Source organism: Mytilus edulis, chromosome 5, assembly GCF_963676685.1.
Source record: "Mytilus edulis chromosome 5, xbMytEdul2.2, whole genome shotgun sequence".
Taxonomy (NCBI): domain Eukaryota; kingdom Metazoa; phylum Mollusca; class Bivalvia; order Mytilida; family Mytilidae; genus Mytilus; species Mytilus edulis.
Genome location: NC_092348.1, coordinates 46,158,738 through 46,185,297, shown reverse-complemented (window position 1 = coordinate 46,185,297; position 26,560 = coordinate 46,158,738). Strand labels below are relative to the sequence as shown.

Sequence of the window (26,560 nt, the reverse complement as noted above, 5' to 3'; positions counted from 1 at the left end):
ACACCATATGTATGTACAGCTAAAAAATATATTGCCTTTATAACTGAAAATTTAGTGTTAAGTTTTAATAATGTGCAGTAGTTAGATACTTTTCAATTAGATTAATTGTTTTCTTTAAATGACAATTTGTGTACAAGTCATAAAAAACATTATTTACGTTGCAGAGACATGACAGAAGAGATGATCCGAAGGTAAGGACACGTAGATCTTTAGTAAAACAAATGTTTATATCGTACTGTCAGGACCAAAGTCTCAAGTAACACATGACTGATTTTTTTCTTTCAAAAAATGGAACTGTTGTAGGTGGCACTATTGTAGTTCAAAGTATGCACATTATCATATGTTATCATAGGATTGATATGATAATTTAAAGTGTCCTGGGGATTCGGTGATTGGGTAGTCGAAGTAGTTAGCCTGTAAACAGTGAGGTTGTGCGAGGCAAGGTGTGTTCGACTATGGTTCTATTAACAGTAATTTTAAAACTGGCTAATATTTTACAAAAACAAGTGCTGAAACTGGCGCAAAAAATCCCAAACATCAATCCGTTACAAACTATTTTTCGTATACGTACGGTGTTAGAATATTTGTTTCGGGAATTAAATCAAGTCAATTTGCTTACAAATGAATGTATCGAATGAAAAAAATATTAACCACTGCTATCTCCGAAACATAAGGATGCAAATATAAAAAAAACTTGAAAGGCATCAAGCAGACAATTACAGTACTTCATGTATGCCATATTCATATATAAACAAGTGTATTTTTCAAAGACTTAGGATTCTGGTTTTCATTTCGTATAAAAGTTGAATAGACCTAATTGAAAGATAGGATACAAGAATTAGTATGTTTGTAAATAATGTATACAAAAAGTAAAGTATCTTATGTGATCATTTAACAGTCAGAAAAGAAGATTGTATTCAAATTACCACATATACAGGATGGAAAATATGGCTTTAACTTAATCGGTGGACCCTTCATAAGTCGGGTATTACTTATTTGTCGTTATGGCTAGGATAATGCATTCTTATAATGTCATAACAATTGCTAGTATGAATTGAGGTAACAACTACAGTAAAAACTGGGCGACAAATACAGAACAGTTAAATTTTATCATGATTTCTGCCTGTATTATTTTACAAAATGATTTAGTAATGTTTACCAGCAAGTCTAGTTTAATTATTGTTAGTAGCTACGTTTTAATATTTTGAGTGATTGGTAATTTGACTAGACGATTTATGGTTACTAATTAACGTATGGGATAATTTATAGTTAAAGGTTGTAAGATTACCATCTTTTTCTATCTTTAACAGACGAAATTTACAAAAAAAGGATTCATCAGCAAAATACTCTCCTCGTTTACTGATGTTTTTCAGCATAGTGCCATATATTATATTGTTTAGAAATACTAGAATTATTTATTGTGTTCATACCTTTTCCATTCCTTTTCAAAGTGGAAAATTGGGTTTTTGTTTGATATTTTTTTAATGTCAGAAATAAGCAGCCAATGTTAATTACAACTTTTATAATATTATCATTATTTATAGGTGACGATGTAATTTTCTTTGATGTCTTATGTTGTTCTAATCCTGATTTGTTTAATCGTTTGCAAAAGAACTTCTTTATATTGAAATATGTATCAAACTCAAACAGTGCAAATTTGGATCATAATCAAATTAAAATCAAAATTTCAATTTTATATAGAACGTCATGATGTCAGTGAACATATTGAACCAGCAAAAGAAATGAATTTATCTTTATATAAAATTAAATCTGTGAGGACTGAACAAAAATGTTAAATTTTTACTGGTGACACTTTCTTACCTTTCATGTATTTTGAGGGAAATGTGTGACCTGTAAATGTACAGGCAATTAAGGAGTTTTTTCATAGTTGGACCTTGACCATTCATAAACAGTCGTTGCTTTAAATCCCATATCTGCAAGATTGAAATAAAAGAGACAAGTAATAAAAAATGCTAGCAACACGAAACTGCACTGATAACCAACGATTATGTCATACATAATCCACTGAAAAGTTCCAACGTAAATATAGTATTAACAAAATTTGATATGATTCATTATTAAACCCTACAAATTGATCAGTTAAAATAAACACATGATTTATTTGCATTCCAGAAAAGAAATGATATGTATAAATCCAAAGATTATGTCAACAATCGTGCCATGGCAGATCATGTGATAGTTGATGAAGAGGTTATCGTTCTTTCTAAAATCTATTCTATTATATAATACATTAACACATTCACGTTATACTCAGCTTGTATTGGACACAAGTTTACCTTTATTAGCCTGTTGGTTTGATACCAGGAAAATAACTAACAAGTTTAATAATGAACCGTCTCCGTATTTATATTAACATTTTAATATTAATTATAGGTATTCAATTCATAAAAATGCTGCTCTTAAATTCAACAAAAGACACATTTTTTGTTTCCGTTACATGGTTTAATTTTGTACGAAACTAACCTACGTCATTTAAAAGCATTTCAAGATCATAGAATTTTGAACTTCCCTTACCAAAGAAGCAACCCTACACTTTAGCATTGTAAGTTTACTTTGTGCAAACAACTTTGCTTTTTAAAAATCGTGAATGTAATTTTTTTAACTGCTTGTGTGAAGCTTAGTAACAAGGGTAGGGCAACATGTGATGGTCACTTGCTTAAGTTTGGTGTAAAATTTCTAAAACAGCATTTATGTCGGTAATCAAATGTCAAACGTTGCATTTCATATGAATCTGTCTTTCTGATTGGTTGTTTATTCTATGTCTATGATTTGAAATTTTATGCTGCTATTTATTGAACCGATTTTTGCTTCTCCCACTTTTTAATTTGAAAACTTAATCGAAATGCCTAGATTCTATAAACAATGTTTGCTGTGTACAATACATATCTAACTTTCCTGGAATGCATAATTTTAACAAATAATAGTATTATTAACATGCTATAACCGAATTAACATCAATGACATATCAACGTATGTCATTACAACCATACCAATTGACATTCAAGAGTACCACTACCAATACATGATGGCAGATAGCTATCGACCAACATATTTCAGTGCATGGTCGTTTTACTGATTATCTTGTATTTGAAATCATGACGATAACATTTTTCGAGTTCAGATCTATACGACTACTAGCAAGACTTGTCACAATAATTATAGAACGACTTTAAATCACATGCAAAACTGGGAATTTATGTACAATACAGACAATTGGAAAATCTCTATCGACAAGGAAGTAGTGCTTGTCCACAAACCACAATGATCTAGCTACTGTTTTGATATGATAAAAATTTGAATGTTATATTTCTGAATTATGTTTATATCAATTAGGGCTACGCTGAGATTGGTTTTTTATTGCTATCAAACGGAAATCAATATTAGTCTTAAAAGTAGAATAGTTAGCTAACTCATACTTTTGTTATATTTCAATTTTTATCGAACTAACAGAAACGATGATGACAAAGTTTTAGACTAGTAAAAAACCCAGAGGATCAACATGTTGTATAATATGATGAGTTGTCTTTTGTCATGTAACTACATGTAACTATAAAGTAAAATATAGCGTAATACGAAACTTAAGTTCATACTTTTTATTTATTATAACAAATATGTAAAACGTTAGTAATTTTTTAGTCAGTTCATTAACATTTTATGATTTTTTTATAAGAAAAACTGTATTAAGGGGATAATTTCCAGTTTAAATTACTATATAACCAGACTACTCAGAAATGAAATAATTTTTTTTTTTCATTTTCTTACATAGTATGACCGATACAGACCTACGCAGAAAGATTACGGAGATGTAAGTCTGGTTTTGCATGTTTTGTCTGATTTATTGTAGAGAGAAGTTGTATGTTTACATGTGTATTAACTTATCTAGACGGATTAGTATAAGCAATTCATTTTATACATTTTTATACTCACAAATGCATTGTCTTTGAATCAAGAAGACGACTAGTACATACATTTACAAGTAAACAAATGAGGATCTGAAACGGTCCTAAATGACTGAACAAAAAATCGTTTTAACATTTAAAAATTTAGTAACTGTGATAAATTTAGTACTGTTAATACTGTTTACTTGCGGTCAATTTTAGTCTATATTCAGACTTTTCAGTATATATATATATGTAATTTACTTGTACACAACATCAAACTGAATGATCCGAAAAGCTACTAAACTGAGGTCTTAACATTGAATGAAAGACAGAACATAACTGAATAACTAATTTTCAAGACACTCAAATGGTGTTAATATCATAATGAGTATTTAACAATGTTTAAGGCTAAAATATTATTTCTTTATTGTATGACCAAAAGTACAATATTACGCAAAAACTGGATATCTACTGCCAATTCGGCATGTTGTTAATAAAAAAAATCTTCTTAGTGTAGAAATTTAAAGATGTAAATAGAACGCTTTCATGCATTATTGCACAGATTCTTTTAGTCATTAAGTATTTTGATATAAATAAGTATCTTCCTTCACATTGATGTGTCCCCTTAATATGAAGTGCATTTTTCAATAGAAAATTTGTCTCCGAATTATAATTATTTAGATTGTTTCATCGGCATTCATTTGTTAAGTTTTGTCTCATTTCAGTTTGAAACTACTCCTAAACTAGATAACATGGTGAGTTATATTTTAATTCTCTCGTTATACGTTGCACAAGTTATAGCTGTTAAAATGCTAAAATACGTGTAAAAAGATATTTTAAAAATTAATCAATTGTCGAGGTCATAGAATTATTCCCCATTTCAATAAGTCTATAATTGTTTATATAGATAGACGCAAAATGTACCGATATACAATATTGAGTTACCGTTCTTTTCAGAGGAGAATCGTATCAAATCAATTCAATAAATATTGAAGTATTTTGAAAGATACAAAAATACAATATTTTTTTCTATTTTGATTTTTATTAATTAATTTCTTTTGTGTTTTCAGCCGAAACCTTACAGAGGACAGTTTGATCGACAGGTGAGTTTGTTTACAATCTTGCTTTTATCAATTTTGACACAACACATTGTGTTTGTTCGAAAATTGACCAATATATCAAAACCTCTTCAATATCATAATTATGAGCAATCAGAATGAAATGATCTATTCATTTGAGAACGTTCACTTTTTTTTAAAAGATGTCTATAGGGAATATCATAATTTACAGGAAATTGTACATACGGTGTTCAACCTTTTGTTTTGACGTTTTTTGGTGTAGTCTAATTTTAGTATTAATTTTTATAAATCCTTTTTTTAACAAAAAATGCCAATAATAGAGAGATAATCTGTCCACCACCTTACGAAAAGAATACATACAGTCTTGAATATTTTGAAAAATAAGACTAAATTATGTCAAGTTTCTCTTTGGTTAACTGTTTAGGGTATTCATACTACAAAACCATTAATACAAAGATTAGCTGTAACCCACCACGTAGAATAGTTTAAATTATCATCGTGTGTATTTTTTCGTATACTAGTATAGCATTCAACATTTATTGATAATTGAATTGAAATAATATTTGTAATTTGTATTGATGTTATAACTTATATAATTAGTACTTCCAAAGGTATTTTCATTTCGTATTAATAAACCAATACAGGTTGACGCATTCCAAAACAGGGTAACCTGATATACTCGTTATTTGGTCTAATTAAAACACAGTTTTGATGCATACTATAGGATGCAAACACTATTAATGGTGACGGCCACATAATCAAGTGTGCAATCATTATGAAGGGAGACGCGAACAAACTGTAAACCAACATGTTTTCTCTGATACTTCATTTCGCGATTAGCTCTTTCTATTCCATTTCGCGGCGATTTAATTTCGCGATTTTTCAAATTCACTTCATGCAGGCAGATAAGGAGATATCCATATATAAAGTTTTCGTGTTATTCTTACTCGTGAAAATAATTTGCTTTTGAAAATAAGTTGGTTTATAGTAATCATGGGTGCAACACAATGAAGGGAGGCCGGTTCATACGAATACATATGTTTAAAAAAAAAAAGTAACATATTATTTATGGAAAAAAACATGAGTAGATGTAGGATTTTTGTAAGGTTTCTGATGTGTGTAGCATTGTTGAGCAAGAGAAAATGTAAGTTGTTAAGCTGATAAATCCTAAATAAGTTTTGAGAAGTTGACAATTGATGAATTTAAAATTTACGAGATAACATGTTTATTCAATATTATTGAAATATAGGTTAGTCGTAATAATTAGTATACTTTAAGGAGCAGGTTAAAGAACGGTCTATTTGACTCACGAATTCCGGGAACTTTAACTTTAGTAATAATAATAATCGTTCTCGACCATTACTCTGTAAGAGCAGTTTATGTGTAAGGGCCAAACCTTTTATAAATCATTTACTGGATAACGTATATTTTGAATTGAGAAAACAAAATAGGAAACCGAAGTCTTATGAAGATTCTAATAATTGCAGTTTCAGAAGAAAGAAGTGAATTAGCTTTAATACCTTTAGACAACATTTGTAGGCATGGTTTTGTAGCCAATCGAAAAGAAGCAGTTGGTGAACAGACTTTTGGATAAAGTTGACAGTTAATAAAATTATACTACGCTGACATGTCGTTTTGTAACTTCTCTTTTGTATTACTCAGCTTAAATACTATATGCAGAAATAAGTTTCAAAACAGTGAAATTATCCCTAATTTTATGTAACATCATAATGATGTCATATATTCCGGAAGACATATACTTTAATTGACACATAGATAATTAATAAGCATTCAAATTCCGGTTGGGATGTCTAAGGGACAAACAAAATATCTGATTCCCATGAACAATCTTTAACGTTTGTTTTTTAAAGAAACTGCATTGTTTTGCGTAATGTAATTAGCAGCTAAACGTAAACTTGTATGTTATAAGTAATGTTTGAAAAATAATCCTCAATAGCATAGGTTTAAGGTGTTGTTGATGAGGGTAAATGAAGTAAAAGCTTCGTTCGAACACACGATTAACGAATTATTTATCTTATACAATAAGTTTACTTCTTAATCTGTTCTATTTACGTATGACTTTTGTCAAGTAGTATTTCAAAAATTGCATCCGCTTTGAAAAAGTTTAATCTCTTTTGAACTTGAAATATATAGTAGCATAGCACGATTGAGTATTTAACCATGATACATAAAATAGTATATTTTTGTAATAAATCGAAAATGATTAGAATAATGTTGCAATTAAATGCGTGCCAACTGACACTATGTACATGTAAAGATGCAGAAACAAGCAGTCCTTAAAAAAAGACAGACAGGAACATACCTTTATTTGCATACTTTGTATTAAAATCATGTTGTTTGTATATAATTTTGTACTATACAAATTGGTACATACAATTACCTTGTGACACTGATCGAAATATAAAAGTATTGTTACAATATTTAAACAGTTGATATAACCTCGAATTACAGAAAATTAAAGTAATACTTTTAAATGGTTAGGCGATTCGATATTCCATGAGTTTGAATAACATCTTTTAGTGTGTAATCTGACTAAAAACCAAGTTATGCATACTTAATTATCAAGCAGAAAGGACTAGATCAATAGTAGATATTCTTTTTATACCGTTTCATTAACGACAAAATCGATTTCAATGTACTTTGTGCAGTGTACAATCTACGAGATGTAAATATTCTATTCACCTTTCATAGCGGGAAGATTTTATTTTAATATCAATTTAATACTTGAATCAATATTGATGAAAGACTTCTCTAATACAAAAATGTCCTATATTATATTTTCCAAATAACCCCATTAGGGTAAACAAGAAAAGCGAGGTATACAATACTGATCTATTAACTCTCGAATAAATCTGGTTTGCGGAACACCTTTGGTGATAACGAAAAAGTTAAAGTGTCTTCCGTTTACCTTGACGACAAGGATATAAGTTGGTATTAATTACACCTTGTGGCATTTGTGACTCTCATTTTTAAATCTTTTCGGACTAAACAAAATGGATCCACAATGGAAAACTTATCATTCTCGTATGCAGCATTTGGAAAGGAATTTAGCGGACCATGATTCCCGTTTTAATAAATTTGATCACCGTAATGAAACTCATTCAGCTAAGTTAAGAACGCTAGAAACACAATTAGAAGATTTAAAATTGGATAATTCAAGACTTTATAATGAAGTTGTTTCCTTACGTTCACATGAGAATCCGGGGCAGAAAAATGTGGATCAAAGGTTGAATCAGCAGCCACCCGATTCATACAGATCTGGTCAACATACGGACAGATATCATGATGAGAGGGGTCGGCCTGAATACCGACAAGAAGACCATGACCGACGAGGAGAACCACAAAAGAGGAGAGATTTAGACCGAATTGAAATGCATGAAGGCAATTTTAAGCCTTACGCTTCCAATTACTACCAAGACAAGCTAAACACACGGAATCCGGTAAGCAGGTTTCTGGTTAACGCGCTAAAGTGCTAGTGTAAATGTACCATTCTCAATTTTATTGTAGTTGCTAGCAATATCTTTTTGAAAATTATAATCTTATTAATAATAACATAAAGTAGTTTTTAAATGAAAGTAGTTTTTTTAGTTAAAAAAGTTTTAATATGCAAACTTTTAAAAGGCTAGATCTTATATCAATACTTAGCATTTAGAAACCAGGGTATGGTGTTCTTTGGAAAGGAAGCGCTAATATGGCATTGAACTTAATTGTCTAACTGCATTATGTTGCTGCTTTGATATACAAATGTACAATAGTTAACTGAAATACCAACCAAAATTATCGGCAGTAAATAATATTCCCTGTGTATGTCGATAAATAATGGTAGGCATTATTTTAATTGTTGCTATGGAATAAAATGTAAGAATACATTTTCGATAACGATTGACATCGTGCGATTTAGATGTGGTTGGCTAAGGAGTTGCTAGTGACAATTGATTTTTGATGCGACAGACATATAAAGTATCTTGTAACAACATATCTACATGAGGTTTTTATTGTCTTAGTCAGAATGTGAAGCCTTTTATAAATTCGTTCGCTGCGCTCATTCGGCACAACTGGAATTAAACTGATGTTAACGTATATTTAGAATTAAATCAGAACTTTGATAATAGAACATTCTTTACCATAATCATTATTCATACAGTTTGAAGAAGTAAGGGAGTGAATTACGTTTGAATTTCAAACTATATGTAATTCGTATAAGTCATGGGTATCCCTCAATACAACATAATACAAATCGTGTAACATTTCAAATAATGTATGAAATCATCTTCAACTGCAATTAATAGCAGGGGAAAAAACAGACAAATTTTTATTTGAAATGTGTAAAGTTATTAAAAACTCCTTAAAGTGTACAATTTTAACTCTTATATAATGAATTTGCACTAACTTAAAAGGTTCATTAACTTTTTTTATATTTTGACCCGCTGAGTGAATCAATTAACAAACAATTGGGCATACCACTTTACCAATATCGTCTTATAAAAATTGTACATCAAGGTCGGAACGTTAATGGAAGTGAAAGAAATGTCATTCAAACACATGAATGCTATTTAAAAGAAAAACTTATCTGAATGTAAATCACTTTGTATGAAATACGATTTTTAAAGATAAGTTGTAATTCAAAGGATAATGTTGATGGCGGTGAATTGATAATCACAAACTATGAAGAAATCAAACCCAGTAACATGATATAAGTTATTTCTATAATAAAACCTTACTTCATTCTATACATTTTCTTAACAAAACATTTCTTATATTATATACAAATATTTAATAGCTTTGACAATGTTCATTTTTTTCATAGACGTCATCTAGCAGATTATACTTAATTATACTTTCTTTAATATAGCCATAGTTCCCATCACCCAAGTTAATCATCATCATAGAAAGTAATATTATATTGAAGTGAGAATATTAATTCATATTTAAAGGCAAACTTTAATAGATATATATGATTATAGAACTATTATATTAAACTAGACTATTTTTGCATTTATGTCTAAAATATACGATATATAGACATCAAGTGGTGCTGCGGACGTTAAGCAGATATATAGCCATTCTGAAAGGATGTGATGGATGATTAAGTACGTAGCCACGTCCTTTTTCATGAACATTTAGCTTGTTACGAATTCTTCCTACCAAACATATTTTCTTTGCAGAATAAAGTCCACATTTGCCAACCAACAACACATCCCATTTAATTGGTTAAATAAACATATGTCAAATATTTGCCACTGGAAATTAAACAAGTAACAATCATCAGTAATGCGAAGAAAAACACGTGTAGCAATAAATGTTAGTATAGAATATTATTTGATAATTATTCAGTTCTTGTTTTTGGTCTCATCATCATGTTTGTTTTCGGATTTTGTTTTCTATATTAGTTATGCCGGTGGTTTTCTCGTTTCAATTATTTCACATCTTGTCATGTCGGAGCCCTTTATAATGTGCTATACGATAAGGGCTTTTTCCTAGTATAGTTGCGTACATCTGATCATTTCATTATTTGATCACTTTAAAATTGATTTTTTTTTAAAGATTTCTTTTTCCTTTTTTAAGGGAAAGAGTGCAATCACAACGTTTTGAATCATATATATTTATATATTAAACCGCTAACGGGATGGATCGTACTTGATTGTCAATGATGAAATATAATCTTTCAATCAGAGTCATTGAGGTCTGGAACTGGCATGTCACTGCTAGTAGTCTATTGTTCATTTATTTATTATTGTTATTTGTCTTATGTTCTTTTGTAAACAGAAATCAAACTTGCACTTCTTTAAAACTGCGTTTTTGCGTATACTGCTATGTGTTTCTTTATAATACATTGGCCAGGGGTATAGGGGAGGGTTGAGACCTCACAAACATGTTTATCTCTCCCGCTTTTTTGCGCCTGTACCAAGTCGGGAGTCTCTGGCCTTTGTTAAGCTTGTTTTTTTTTGTTTTTTTTCATTTTAGTTCCATTAAATATTCTTTGGAGTTTAGTGTGAAGTCTATTTTCACTGAAATAGTACACATTTTTTTTTAAGGTGCAAGCTGAGGACCACTTCCGGGTGCGGGATTTTTTTTCGCTGCGTCGAAGACCCATAGGAGAGCTTCGGCTGTTGTCTGCTCTTTGGTCGGGCTTTTGTCTCTTTGACATGTTGCCCATTTTCATTCTCAATTTTATAATTTAATGTAAATTCTTTTAATATTAAGACTTCAGGAAATATTTCATTCGAATGACTTAATTCGTTTGTCAAATACATGATTTTCGATGTTCAACTTTATATTTATTGACCTTGGAAATTAACGTACAAATATATAACCAAAAATCATAACATTAGATATTGAGTGCCCTTTACGTGTGACTGAAACGTTAAAACTCACAAGAATATAAATTATGTTTACTTTAGTCGTACAAATGTCATACTATTCAAATAAAATGCTTCTATGTAAACCTAATATGTTTTGAGATTACCTATAAAATATACCATATACAAATAAACGATAGGTGAACAATTTTAAATGAAATACCAAAGTATGTCTATTCTGTACGATGTGTCTATAAGAAGAAATTGAAATGTATTTGCATATACTTATATCTTTTATTCCAGAAAGGAATTATCCTTATAAGGTTCAAGTGGTTTACGGAATAGGAATATTTATTTTGTTATTATTTTATTATGGTGACGGGGATATATTGTGAAATGGTGGTGGGGTTTTGTACTTTTGATATGAATATTTTCAATTCTTATAGGCTTTAATTTCAATATGAATTTAAATATGCTTTAAATGAGAGATTTTACGCTTTTTGTCAGTTATTTAGAATCTTTCAAAAGGGATATTATATTTTCATTTGAGATAAAAATTTAACAACTTTAAGTTATAGAAAGTTTGCCTTTTAAATGTAAATTTAGTTTGAATAAAGAAAATGTTAAACTATATTAATGTTATTTAAAAAAAAATAAGTAAGGGAGATAATCACAAGGTATTCTTATTAAGCATAAACTTTTGTAGGTTAGAGAACAAAATCTGTCACATGAGATCTCGACTCATGCAGTACCACCTCCTCATGTAAGTTATCACCAGTTATCACCATGTGAATAATGGACCTAATTTAGTAATCAAACTACATTTATAATAATAAACAATTGATGTTGCTAGACTGTGTTTCATTTTAAAATGGAATGAAGGGACAATAACTCAATATTCGTCGTCCAGTCTCGTCAAATGTCCGTTTTTCTGTCCGAATCTCGTCCACAGAAAACAAAATGTTTTGAAATTTTTTTTTCGGTAAGGAGCGACCATTAGATTTTATCGAAGGTTCCATGATTTGGGAAATAGATATGCTGGGTCTGTTTAAAAATAAGAACATTACATTTCAATAGGATAACAAACCCAAATTATTGAACAATTTGAAAAGATAATTATCTTGAGGAACATATCGTCTATTTTTGTCGAGCCTTCGACTTTAGTCAAAAAAGCGAGACTAAGCGATCCTACATTCCGTCGTCGTCGTCGGCGGCGGCGTCGTCGTCGGCGGCGTCCACAAATATTCACTCTGTGGTTAAAGTTTTTGAAATTTTAATAACTTTTTTAAACTATACTGAATTTCTACCAAACTTGGACAGAAGCTTCTTTATGATCATAAGGAAGAATCCAGAAGTAAATTTTGTCAAAATAAAATTCCATTTTTTCCGTATTTTACTTATAAATGGACTTAGTTTTTCTGCGAGGAAACATTACATTCACTCTGTGGTTAAAGTTTTTAAAATTTTAATAAATTTCATAAACTATCCTTGATTTGTACCAAACTTGGACAGAAGCTTGTTTATGATCATAAGATAGTATCAAGAAGAAAATTTTGTAAAAATAAATTTCCACTTTTCCGTATTTTACTTATAAATGGACTTAGTTTTTCTGCGAGGAAACATTTATTTTACTTTAACTCTGTGGTTAAAGTTTTTAAAATTTTAATAACTTTCATAAACTATCCTTGATTTGTACCAAACTTGGACAGAGGCTTGTTTATGATCATATGATAGTATCAAGAAGAAAATTTTGTAAAAATAAATTTCCACTTTTCCGTATTTTACTTATAAATGGACTTACTTTTTTTTGCCAGAAACAAAACATTCACTCTGCGGTTTAAGTTTTTAAAATTTTTATAATGTTCTTAAACTATCCTGGATTTCTACCAAACTTAGACAAAAGCTTGTTTCTGATCATAAGATATTATTCAGAAGTAAATTTTGTAAAAAAAAAATCACTTTTTCCGTATTTTACTTATAAATGGACTTAGTTTTTCTTCCAGGTAACATTACATACAGTCTGCAGTTAAAGTTTATAAAACATTTATTAGATTCATAAACTATCCTGGATTTTTTACCAAACTTGGAAGCTTCTTTCAATCAAAAGACAGTATCGAGAGGGAAATTTTTATTGATGTTTTTCCTCATTTTTGTTGAACTGCGATTAACAGCAAAAGTAGGCGAGACACTGGGTTCCGTGGAACCCTTACGAAATTTTTTTATATATTGCTGCGCCTCTGTTGACAATGTTTTCTCAAGGTAAAAATCTGCTTTAACACCCTATTGACTATGTGTTATTCATATACTATAATACTAGAACGTTCTTGTCTACTTACGTATACACCAAGCTCAAAATACGTAACCTACTGATGTAGAAATCACGTCTTTTCAATCTTGCATTTAGTGGGAAAAAAATAATGAAGACAATTTCTCAACAACAGCATTTTTTTATGAATAATAAAGCGTCCCCTCCATTAAAACGTTAGAGTGAATGCAATTACTTGGAACTAATTGACATTTTCTACTTGAATTTCCAAAGTACTTCTTTAACCATGGTAATGATAAAAGCAAAATTATATTATTGTTGAGCATATTGCTGATTCAATACCGCGATCAAAAGTAACTTTATCTTTTACATGTACGGTAAATTTATAACGTTACGGCTTTTTTACAAAGATTGTTTAAAGTTAGGGTACTGTACTAATAAAGTATAAAATATGTTGCTTGCGTCAGTAGAAGCTAGAGAATCTAACAATATCAGGCTAGAGAGACCATTTTGCAGAACTTCTTTTAGCAGTTTAAGTGTCAAGTGTTTATTTTTATTAGGTCCGCCTTTTTGCCATTTGTATTGTTTCAGACCATTGTTTTAAATGCCATTGAAAGGGCAAACAATTGTAACAGTTACTAACTTGAAAAGTAGGTAGAATGGCCTTTTTTTTGGTGAAATGACGATTACCAAACAATGCAATCTGACAGTTTTGTTGGATGCAGTGAATCCCTGAAACCATACTTGGGTTTGAACGCTCATTTTTAATTATTGGTTATCGAAATAATAATACTTCGAGGTTCTTGTGAAATTGACTGTAGTTTGCAGTATGTTTTTCTGTTTTATTTAGCAATGTTTGGGTTGTTTCTAATCTGTGTATGACCTGGATGCATTTAAAACCTTAAAATTCGTCGAAGTATTTTGAGTTTTATTCTTACATATATTAGGTGACTTCTTAGTGTTAGACAACCAAGAGACATTAATCCACTTTTGTCTAAATCCTCATTACTTTTTATTACTAATCAGTGTATTTAAATAAAAGTTATAGGACGGGTGTCAACATTGGAGAAGAAACTGCTGCCTGTATTCTATTTTTACCTTTAGTTTTTGATTGGTTAGTGTTGCTAAACCTTAGGTTTCCTTCGTATTGTTATGTTAGGGAGCTACCATTTGATTTTTAGGGGGGTGGGGCTAGGATGAAAAATTTTGTCCTGCATTTTTTTTAGCTGTATTCTCTGTCCTGCCTTTTTATTTTTCACTCTGTTTGGTCCTGCTTTTTTTTTTTTAGTTTATCCTGACTTTTTTTTACCTAAATTGTCCCCCCCCCCCCCCCCCCCATAAAAATCAAATGGTAGCTCCCTTATCATTGTTGTTTGTCTTTTTGTTGTTTTCAACATTGTGTTTTATTTTTGTATTGGATTTTTTAAAATCTATGTATCTGCTCTCTCAGGTATGTACATTTAATGTAAGTTAAACGATCCTTTTGTCATCAAGATTATTCATTGATTTACGTTAAACTTGGTTATTTGTAGATTGATTACAAGTCGACAGGAAACATTGAACCAGTAAGTAAAAGTTTTGTTTTTATAAACATAAAGCAGTTGTTAACATGTGATAAAATAACGTGCATCTTTGAAACCAATAAAAGAAGAAAATACAAAACAAAATGTGGCTTATAATAGTGACTACGCATTGGTCAAGAGGAAACAGCGGACATAATGAAAGCGACCACACTAAATAACTCATTTTGTTAGCATGGTTTAATTTTCTTTACCTTGTTCAGTAGATTGGTTAAAGAAGGAAAAATAAAAACAAAAATAACACACAAAAACAATGTTTGAATGAAGATGCGAAGAATTATGGTGCAAAATGATAATAGTTAACAGAGCCTCCAATTTTACTAATTTCAAAGAATAATTTTATTGCCAAAGGAATCGACTAATTTTCGTATTTCTGCTCCCATTTTTATCTTATGTTCGTGCTTAATACAAAATCTGCAAACAAATTAAAATATTTTTAATTTTTTTTTTATCATATATGTTAAATGTCTATCAGAGATACAGTATAAAAAAAAGTATGAATGCATAACCACAACAGATTTCACCAAAGGCATGTTTACATGATTTTCTTTATTCTACGTTTATTCTTTATTGTAATATGGGACATATATGATATTTAACCACATTTTTCCTACACAATTAGGTTTCTAGACCGGAGAGTGGAGTTTACCTTTTCATCAGAACTCACAAGGATGCTCTATCAGATATAAAGACAAGCTTTCAGAAACACAAAACAATGTTGAACCAGAGTGGGATGTTGACTGGAATATCAACAAGGGTACGCACTATGTTTGTTTAATTTAGAACCATGAGAAGGTGGACAGGAGTAAGGGAAAATTGAAATGAATTAAAGTAGCAGGAAACAGGAGCCAGGGGAGGAAAGTGGAAGAAGGGGCGGGTATCGGAGGATGAAGGGATTGCATAGAAATATTCTAGTTTAAAAAAAAAGCTTTATAACACGTCTCTTTATTCCTGCTTGATTTATAAACAAAACCAAGGTCTCACAATGTTTCGTGCATTCAACCAGCACAATAACACAAATTAATTTCGCACACACTTCAGTTAATTAGATACTATGTAAAACTATACGTTTAATAGAAATTTGAAGTTAATTTTATAACAACGTTGGTGGCCGAGTGGTCTCAATAGTTTTTAGTAATGCATCATTTGCAAGTCGAAACTCAGGTTGTGAGGCGAATCCCTCGGGTATCAGGTACGCTCGACTCCATTCTCAATTGACTAGGACGGTTTTAATACCAAAAGGTCGGTATTTCTCTCCGGGCACTCATGCTTCTACAACAATAAAAAATTACCACTACAAAAGAGGACAATAGTGCAGAAAATTGCATCAATCAATTAACCAATAACAACGAAAGATCATCTATTTCGTTTAGAAGTTTTAAATTTGTAAAACCTGACTTAAGGTAGCACAATACAAAGATTTTTTCACTCCCAATCAGACAACTTTAAACTGATGTAATTCATTTCATCCTTCTTTATATTTTATAAATGAGGTACCGAAAGAAAGAAGAAAGATTAATCTTTGAAATTGCGATAGTTGCATTATGACATAATTATTACATAATCAATTGTTATGTAATTAGTTGCTATATTGTGATGCCACACTTGAATGAATTTAGCGTCTTTGTCATTCATAGCATCCCAAAATAGTTTTATAGATTCTTGTACAATACAGCTTGACCTCCAAAACCATGTCTCAGATTTCCAAAAACGTTAAAAGAACAAATTTTATACCCAATTGAATTTAGTGATCTAGTATGAATTGATGTTGCAAACTTCATTGAAGATTTATGAGAGAATGAATTTTATTATACAATAGGAAAAATCTTAGACACGGTTTTGGAGGTAAAGTGTGTTGTGCAAGAATCTATAAAATATTTTGGGATGCTATAAATAACAAAGCAGCTAAATTCATTCAAGTATGGGCATCACAATATAGCAACTAATTACATAACAATTAATTATGTACTAATTATGTCATTATGAAGTTATCACAATTTGGAAGATTAATCATTCTTCTTTCTTTTGGTACCTCATTTATAAAATTTAAAGAAGGATGAGTGGAATTACATCAGTTTAAAGATGTCTGATTGGGGATGAAAAATCTTTGTATTGTGCTACCTTAAAATAATAGAATCCATTTTAATGATAAATATTGTCTAGGTAAGAATTACTGGTGACTACAGCAATTGGCAACTGAAACGAGGACCTGCTTTTGAAGACCACGGAGTTACTGAGTATGACACCGATTATATTGTTATAGTTCTGTGGTTTCCAAATGCAAAGGCAGCTAAATATTGGATTGACTACGATAAAGACTTCAAGGGGGCGTCATTCCCAGCTCCATATGGGCGTGACATGGTTATTGTGCCAATCAATTACATCCCACCAGAAGGTAGGTCTAACATGTCAATCACTTTGAGTAAATTTAATATTTTTTTCAGCATACATTTTGTAGTTGCATACCTTTTATTAAACTCGGGTTGAGTATTTTGTTTTCATTTTCTCTTCCAAAATCAAGATCCCGCGGAAATCAAGTGGTTGTCATGGAGTGCTGTCTGTTACTTTTTCTTTGTTAATTATTTCTTGCAAGAAATCTTCATAAATCAGAACGTTGGGCTTCTTCTTTTAATTTATTCTCAATTTGTTATGAACGAACCTTTTTATAGCTTTACGATAAGGTGTTTCGCATTGTTGAGGGTCGGTACATTGTCCTTTACTTGTTAACATATTCGTCCTTAGGTAATTAAATAGTTGAGTATAATTGGTTTTCATACATGCATGTACCGCATCGCTTTATTTTAAGTAAATTTTAAGATTAAGGGCAACAAGAATTAAGATTAGAAATTGAATTTGCCCATCGGAAAATTGTATTTTGGTTATGGCAGAAGTTTAGTCTTTCAGCAGTCTAGTAACGGGCCCACCATACAGTTTTAACAGACGTGTTTTATCGTACAGAATGCATAGCATCTTCCCTACACTATAATAGACAACAGATGTTAAATTCCCAATTCGATTGAACGTGGTTGCGTACTTATACATCCAAAGAAAACGGACGTGATTTGCAAATTGGAAGTATTCATTTATTAATTGGAGGAAATGGGATCTGTATTTTCTGGTGGTTTGCTTTGTTAAATTGTAAAGGATTTGCTATTCCACTACATGTATATTGTCTATCGAATATAATTCAACTCCATCTGTGGTGATCTTGTGATATATTTTTCAGAAATCAATAATTTGATTCAAACAATAAGAGTTGAAGAACAACTTCATAAATATTCGTAAGCTGACATATACATGTATGTAATCTATAAAAACTGCGTTGCTTGCATCCATGTCAATGGGTCTCTAGTTATTAGTCGTCTCATTTGCAATCTTACCATTTCTTCTTCTTATTTTTTATATCTACACCAAATAAAAGTAAAGAAGCATTTAAATCTTTATAATTTTAGACGGATCATGTAGAACATTTTTACTTACTGAATATCCAGCAGTTAAACATCCAGATTACTTCCGAACAGACATAATTGAACCAATGAGAGACATTCTACGTGATTATAATTGTGAACCCTTTGTTGTACGTACCAACAACGCTAGTGTTGATCGTAGCAGCTGGATTGGAACCGGAAGTACCCTAGCTGTACATCGTTTCCCTAGCGACACAGAGGCTCAAAGATTTCTTACAGATCGTAAGTAAAATCAAATTTATGTTTTTTTTGTACCTTAAAATGGGGGTAGAAAAAGAAGTCTGTGGATTGAACTAAAAATTACCATTGGTTTTGTTTTAACCAATATTTTCAATTTCAGTAGTTCATGTACTAGAGGTATTGTAACACAGGCACTCGTCTCAGATCCCCCCCCCCCTATATACGAGTGCCTGTGTACCGTAATGTTGTTTCTTAGTGGCATAATTTTATGTTTGTTTTTATTAGACACTTGTTAAATTTCATTTCTTCTTTTATTGAATCGCTAGCATTAATATGCGTAAAACTATTCCAACATAACTGTTTTCTATATCAGTACTCTTAAACGCTAAGAAATCATACGATATTCACAAAACAGAGGCGTAACAGATATTTATAGGTCAAAAATAATACGACAATGCCTTGGCGACAAACGAAAAAGACCATGCTTTGGCATCATATGAAAAACGACATAAAAAGACATATCAACGGTACGAAACACAGCATAGAACACTAAAGACTTAGCATCATGGATCAAACCAAAAACTGGAGATGATCTTCAGTGTTCCGGGAGGGTAAACAGATCCTGCTCCACATGTGATTTGTTCTGAATATGTGGCATTTTAGTGTCTTTCCTTATCAATGAATATTTGCGTGATAAATAGTTCACCATATATTGTAAGTATTGCGTTTATAATGTTAATTCTTTTTCTTTCAATTAATCTTATTTATATTATTTTGCAGCACGTGCAAGAAATCTAAGAGGAAAATTGAATGGTGTCACAAAAGGAGGCCGACATACTACTGTCAAGTTTACTATAACAGATTTGGTATAAATATAGAAATGTCAATATCATAAACACTTCCAATTTCTGCCATACAATGTATGTAGATAATACATTGACATGTATGTATGTATGATATCAATACATGTATTTTTATTCACAGAAGAAATGTTACATTTTTCTCTATAAAGCATGGTGTTAAAACAAATTATTGTCCATATTTAGTAATTCTTATAAGGGTCATTTCCTTTCCATAAATTCGAAATACTCAAAATTCAGATTTTTTAGAATTATATTTGGGAATTCCTGTGGATCTAACGCACAACAAATAAACAATTAACATACAATAAGAAGAAAAACAAAAACCCTTACATACATGGGTGATAACTCACGCTTGCAGAAAAATAAAAAAAAATAAAACAGTTTTTTCATCAAAACCAGGATACGATATACACGTTTTGAATAAAAAAATATTAAACCGTCAAAAGACTATGTTAAAATACAGTTTCTCAAATTACATTTCAAAGTTTTTCGATATATCGGTTGTAATATATTGTTGTTCCTAAAACTTTAATTATATCGCTGAATGGATTCTAAATTTAACAGAGAATACATTTGTCCCGTAACTCAATGCAATATTTTTGTGTGCATTATTTGATTTTGTCATTCTTTAAACATTTAACAGTTACGAGTATTGCCTCTTGTCTAAGCATTACCCATGTCAGCTTTAATACCAATTAATTATAATTTTCTGTGGTAGTGAAATCCATAAAAGAAAAATAAAGCATAAATACTTCCTTGGGACAATTTTCTCTATGTTTACGCAACAAAGGGAAGTATTTGCAAAACTTTGTTAAACAGTCATATATCCAATAGTTGTTAGACATCAAATGCGTACTGTACAAGATATACATAAAGTATAATATGTGTGTGTGGTACATGTTTTGAGCATCATGTAACCATATTCATAGTTGTATTTTTTAATCTTTTATTCCAAATATTGTTGTGATAGATATGTGTTATGGATGAGGGTTTCTGTTTGACTATGTGATAATGTATATAATATTTTGAATGTTGTTTAATTATCTGCAATTATAATAATATAAGAGATCTCTTCTTTTAAAGAAATCTATGTATACTGTTTTATATGTAATATATTCAAAAGAAAACTTTGTATTTAGGCATGGAATTGTGTTTTATAAATAAATCATCTAAACAAAAAAGAGTCTTTGAATAGAGAAAACATAGATATAGACGATAATTATACAAATAAAACACACCTGAAATAATTTGCTTTAGATTTCTTTTACCTAAAAATATTATCAACCGAGACGAAGCCGAGATAACAATGTTTTGGTTTAAACGGCAGTTACCTCTTTCAGGTTAAAAAAAATTGTAACGTTACCCTCTCGTGCATGCTATCAACAATTTATAAATGAAGCAGACGATAATTTGATTTCAACTCTATATTTAAAAGAGTTATCAGAGCCAGGTGTTAGAGTAGAAGGTGACACTCGTCTTAACCAACAATAAAAGGCATTTTAATACAAAGTAAAGCATTTTTTCTAATATATATATCGATTGAAGAGAACTGCAATATACACAAAAGAGACAACAACTCAATGTTTTACATTTAAATATCATCGTACATTTTTCTACAATGTACATGATTGTGTCAATACGCTATATCAAGCTCCTTTGAATATTTGACAGACTGTTAAAGACCTGTCATAAACACAACATTCTCCGAACACTTCAGTTAAATAATCAAACACAAACACAATAAAATGTGATAACTGACGATGTTCTTGACCTGGAACAAGCATATATATATAAGAAGACTGTGGCTTGATTAAACTAGTGTGATCAGATCAAACCCGTTTCCTAGTTTCAATCCCTATCAGTAATTTAACAAAAGGTACACAAAAGAGTGTACAATAGAAAATCACTTAAGGGTTATATTATCACTTGATCATGATGATAGTTATAGACGTATATAAAACATGAAAGTAATAATGAGTATACCAATTTAACACTGAATGTTATACAGTAAAAAAAAAACCCGGGTGGTTGGTTCAATTATTAATCAATTATTGTAAATCATAAAGTTGGTTTTCACATAAGAATTATTGTTCATTTGTCATAGAACCAGGAGCTTTCATATCTAATTATTCGATGCACATTTTGTACATTTTTGGAGACAGTACAGCGCCCTTATGGTATAGTCACATCCCCGCGTTCTCTCGTCTCGTATGCATAGTTGTCTCATCGGTAGTCATGCCAGGCCTTGCGGTCATAAAACTTTTGAGTAAGTTTTTTTGTACTTGTACTCCAAAATCAACCAATCAAATGTAGGATTTCATGTGTCGATCATGATTTTTGTGCTCCAAACACTGAGCAAAATTTTATGACTTCAAGCCCTGGCTTTTGCTTTATATTCAACGCGTTTAATAAAAAAGACAGTAGACGATACAAAATTGACAATAAAAAATAAATACAAGGTCGATGAGAATAGAATTCTAAAATACATTACTGACCTTCATCAAGATATACATAATAAGCCTTCGCGGCCAGGTAGCTCTTGATACGTCTTCTTAAAAAACTATTATACAAACAAATATGCAATGTTCATTTTAAACTAAATGTTATTAGTGACAAAACTATCATAAATAATGAAACAGAAAACAATGGTGAACATATTCCGCAGCCCTATTCTGGTTTAAGGTGTTTAAACCGATGCCGTTAGTAGGGATCTAGACTACTATACTAAACAAAATCAAAATGTCGTATGTGACCTGCTGCAAGGTAAAATATTTACATTTATTTAACGTGTACTTATTTTACAGAAGTCCAAAGTTCTCACCCTACAGCGAGCCTATCATGGATTAATATTAGTTGTAATTTTTATGTCTGAACTATTTGCCACTGACAAACATATATTAATCAATCCATCCGATTGTTTTCCAAATCGTAGTACTTTAAACAATCACGGTTTACAGCAATTATGATAATCTTCAATCAATTCGTGGAATGTTATCTTCTAGAAAGCTTAAATATGGATATTTCGACTGAAGAATATTAAGAGAATAAAGAAATATTTAAAGATAACATCAACACAAAAAAATAAAACACCGAACATAAAAGGCCATATTGCCGCCAATGAAAATTGAATTATTTGTTGGACAAATTTTTATCTCAGTAGATTCATTGCTTTAAATAGATTTGAAAATTCCGATCCATTTTGTATCCAATGAAATAGTCTAAACATAATATTCTATAAATAGATATTCCGAAGTAAACAATATAGATATGATATACATGTACATGTAAAATATCAACTAGACGCGTACAACTTACACCTACAAATAAAAGAGTTGTAATTTTTCATACAAAAATCAAATAAAACTGGATCAGACGCACTAATGTTTAAATAATTACTAGACTAACACAGTCACTGTATTTAAAAGTGTGGTATGCAAAAAAAACCAACAAAAAAAACCCAAAAAAACATTAAAGTGCTAAACTGTAAAAAAGATGACAAAAATAAAAATAAATAAGAATTGCAAAATAAGAATTGAATAATTAATGGAATTGAGAATGAAAACGGGGAATGTGACAAAGAGACAACAACCCGACCAACGAGCAGAAAAGTGACCAAGGTCACCAATTAGTATTCAACGTAGCGAGAAAATCGAGCACCCGGAGGCGGACTTCAGCTGTCCCTTAATAAATAATTTAGAACTACATATAGTTCAGAGAAATGAACGCTCACTGTAAAATCCGAAGCATGTAAATGAACCCACACAAACCTAAATAATTTATAAAAAAGAATATGTGGTGTGATTGCCAATGAGACGACTCTCCACAAGAGACCAAAATGACACAGCAATTAACAACTAGAGGTCACCGTACGGCCTTCAATAATTAGCAAAGCCCATAGCAGTGGCAGATCCAAGGGGGGGGGGGGTTCCGGGGGTTGGAACCCCCCTTTTTTGTTGGCCAATCAATGCATTTGAATGGGAGCATATAGTTGGAAACCCCCCCCCCCCTTTACTCTGGGTTGGGAACCCCCCCTTTTTAAAATGGCTGGATCCGCCACTGCATAACGCATGGTCAACTATTGAAGGGCCCGTACTGACAAATGTAAAACAATTCAAACGATAAAACTAACGGCCTAATCTATGTTTAAAAATGAACGAAAAACAAATATGTAACACATCAATTGCACAAACGGCAACCACTAAATTACTGGCTTCTGACATGGGACACATACATGCGTAAACATTTTGCGGGATTAAACATGTTAGCGAGATCCAAACCCTTCCCTAACCTGGGACAGGGGTGTAACAGTACATTATAAAAATGAATTATAAAAACCAGCCGAAAAAGGTTTAAGTCATCAGATGGATACAAATAAAACATCCAACATCCAAAGGATTTAGTGTAAGACGTCACAAACAGTCAGAGACAAACGCGACATTGTGCAATGCCAAGATATTCAGGTATTCAGAGGTTCGTGACTTAGGACAGGCTCAAACATGTGAAGGAGTTCAACACGTTTTATGAGATACATGTGTATCAACCCTCCCCTTTATATATGGTTCATGTGAATCAAGCTAAATGTACTTAATCCTCTGATTTGATAAGCCTGTTGTGTTTCCGAATAACTTGAATACCTTAGCATCAAAACAGTATCGAAAAGGATACATTTATATGGCTTTGACTCTTTGTCCAGATATTTATAAGGCTAATTATCAAACTTACTCTTGCGAGATGACAAGAAAAAGTAATACACACACCAAGGTTCTGTACGTGAGCTTTCTGAATAAAGGAAGACAACTCGATTTTAAAAGTACGTTTCGTGATTATTTTAAACTGGCACGAGCACACAGTTCTGTCGTAGTGCATTTCATTTAGACAATAAATTCAAAAAAAAATAAATCACGCCGGACAATCAACAGTGTAGTCTACTACTTTTGGGACAAATAATATCAACAGTATCGAAAAAGCAAACTTCAAGAAAATATTGGGAGCCTGGTGAAAAGTCAAATGAAGAAGCGATGAAGATATTGTCCGACCATCGTCTCGTTCGGTCGACGACAGACTGCAGGCCAATTAACCCTTACCCGTCGAACCTATGATATATAAGATTTATTGTTGGTTGACTATCGTCTTGAACCTGAATGAAACATTTGCCACTGGATGATAAACAAAATTCAAATTAACCGGTGTTATATTTTATCGCACCGCGGGTAAAATATCACGTTGTGATTGGTTTAGCGCCGTCACGTGGTGACACTCTATGAGACCGTAGGGGGTTAGTAAATTTCATAGGGGGTTCATGACGTCACGTCCTACTGTTAATGGTGACGTCGTCTATTGATGTTGAATTTATTGTTTATTTTCCTACAAAACGCAGAAGGAAAAGTCCTGCGTGCGATAAATTCGTTATACGGTTCACTACTGACCCCCTGATAATAATTATATATGTTTTTTGAAAACCTATAACAAAAATGGGATTTAAAAAGAAACCCAAAATTTGCTTGAATGGGCGATTTTTTAGGTCAAACCTATACTTTTAAATAGACAAATGATATTACATACTAAAAATTAAAAAAATAATCATACTGGTTATTGTGTACCTCATATCAGCTTATCAGTGCTGAATTATGGCTATAAATAGATTATAAATTTCCGAATTTGTTTTACGATCTACAATATTTGCAATTGACATTCAGTAAATATAACTGACACTTCTATTAAATTACGTTGGGAATCCCTTAATTTCTCACGTAGCTTGGTTTTCAAATAATCGAAATTGAAACTATCTCTAGATAATGAAAGTGATAATATTATCCCTTTTATTTGGCAAATCGTGAATCTTGTGTAATAAATCTTCTTTTTTCAGACTGAGATTTTAAATTGTTAAGTTATTAATTGATATTAATATGCCTGTAAAAGTGACGTTAAAAGAAATATTTTCTATGATAATCAATGACATATTTTTATTATTTATTATTGAATAGTAAGGGAGCAATAGTTTGATTTGGGTTTGGGCTTGTGCTCTTGTTTCTGAGTCTAGATTTTTTTTCTCGAGCAAAGCGTGAAATTTTGACGCTATCAAAATATTTTTTTCTCCTAAAATTAACATTTTATTTTTGAAATTAGTTTACCGTCTCTCATTAAAGTTTCTCCCATCTCTCAACCAATAACGTAAAAAGTAAAAGTTATATAACATAAATATACCGGACTACAAGCAGGCGCGTAGTTACGTTTACGTCAAAACGCCCGGGCGTACACTTGAATTTTGATAAAAAAAATATTTAAAACTAAAGAAAATAACAAGAGCGTGTTAGAAGCACATCAGCTTTAAAATTCTTTCTTCATTGGCTTGTAATTGTGGATCAAATTGACGAAATTTACTCATTTACCTTTTGTTTAGAGCAATCTGCTGAGATTCGTTTGGTGGTTGGCAGTTTTATCAAACCTTTGCCATATTTATGACGCCAAAGCGAGACATACATATATATAGCGATCCTAAATTTCGTAGAATGCGTCAATAAAAAAGGTTAAACAACATTCTGAACCTAAATATTGACGCAGTCTACGAAATTTAGGATCGCTATATATATGTCTCGCTTTGGCCTCATAAATATGGCAACAGGTGCTTTTGTTGGTTGAGTGCTTTATCCCACGGCTCTTTTTAAACATATTCTAAAGTAACTGGTTTTGATACTTTCTCTAAATTCAATCGATGACCATTATATTTGAAATAACAGAATGCATAATTTAACGTAACAAATAAACCATTTAGATTATAAGGTATGTTGCTACTGATGTCCCTAGCTCTAACCCAATACTACCAAATTTTTGACGTGGACCCGTTTAGGATCCTCGGACCCCTTGCTAAGGGTCGGGCGTACACGTAAAAAAGACCTAGCTACG

The 26,560-nt window shown here is 31.3% G+C and overlaps 1 protein-coding gene across 29 annotated transcripts in view; it reads left to right on the top strand.

The window, feature by feature from the left end:
• LOC139523785 (uncharacterized) overlaps positions 1 to 20,904 on the top strand; it is a 40,226-nt gene extending 19,322 nt beyond the window's left edge. For 5 of the 29 annotated variants that reach the window (XM_071318063.1, XM_071318062.1, XM_071318057.1 and 2 more), the window contains 12 exons: positions 165 to 191; positions 2,134 to 2,211; positions 3,788 to 3,826; positions 4,628 to 4,657; positions 4,973 to 5,005; positions 5,626 to 5,646; positions 12,008 to 12,064; positions 15,100 to 15,132; positions 15,770 to 15,904; positions 17,311 to 17,542; positions 18,600 to 18,836; positions 19,575 to 20,838. In XM_071318063.1, coding sequence (XP_071174164.1) covers positions 165 to 191; positions 2,134 to 2,211; positions 3,788 to 3,826; positions 4,628 to 4,657; positions 4,973 to 5,005; positions 5,626 to 5,646; positions 12,008 to 12,064; positions 15,100 to 15,132; positions 15,770 to 15,904; positions 17,311 to 17,542; positions 18,600 to 18,836; positions 19,575 to 19,666 — 1,014 coding nt within the window. In that variant the 3' untranslated portion in view covers positions 19,667 to 20,838. Of the gene's footprint in view, positions 1 to 164; positions 192 to 898; positions 986 to 2,133; positions 2,212 to 3,787; positions 3,827 to 4,627; positions 4,658 to 4,972; positions 5,006 to 5,625; positions 5,647 to 8,199; positions 8,443 to 12,007; positions 12,065 to 15,099; positions 15,133 to 15,769; positions 15,905 to 17,310; positions 17,543 to 18,599; positions 18,837 to 19,574 lie in introns of all 29 variants that reach the window. The other 24 variants (XM_071318071.1, XM_071318067.1, XM_071318066.1 and 21 more) reach the window with 13 other exon arrangements.
• The last annotated feature ends 5,656 nt before the right edge of the window (positions 20,905 to 26,560 follow it).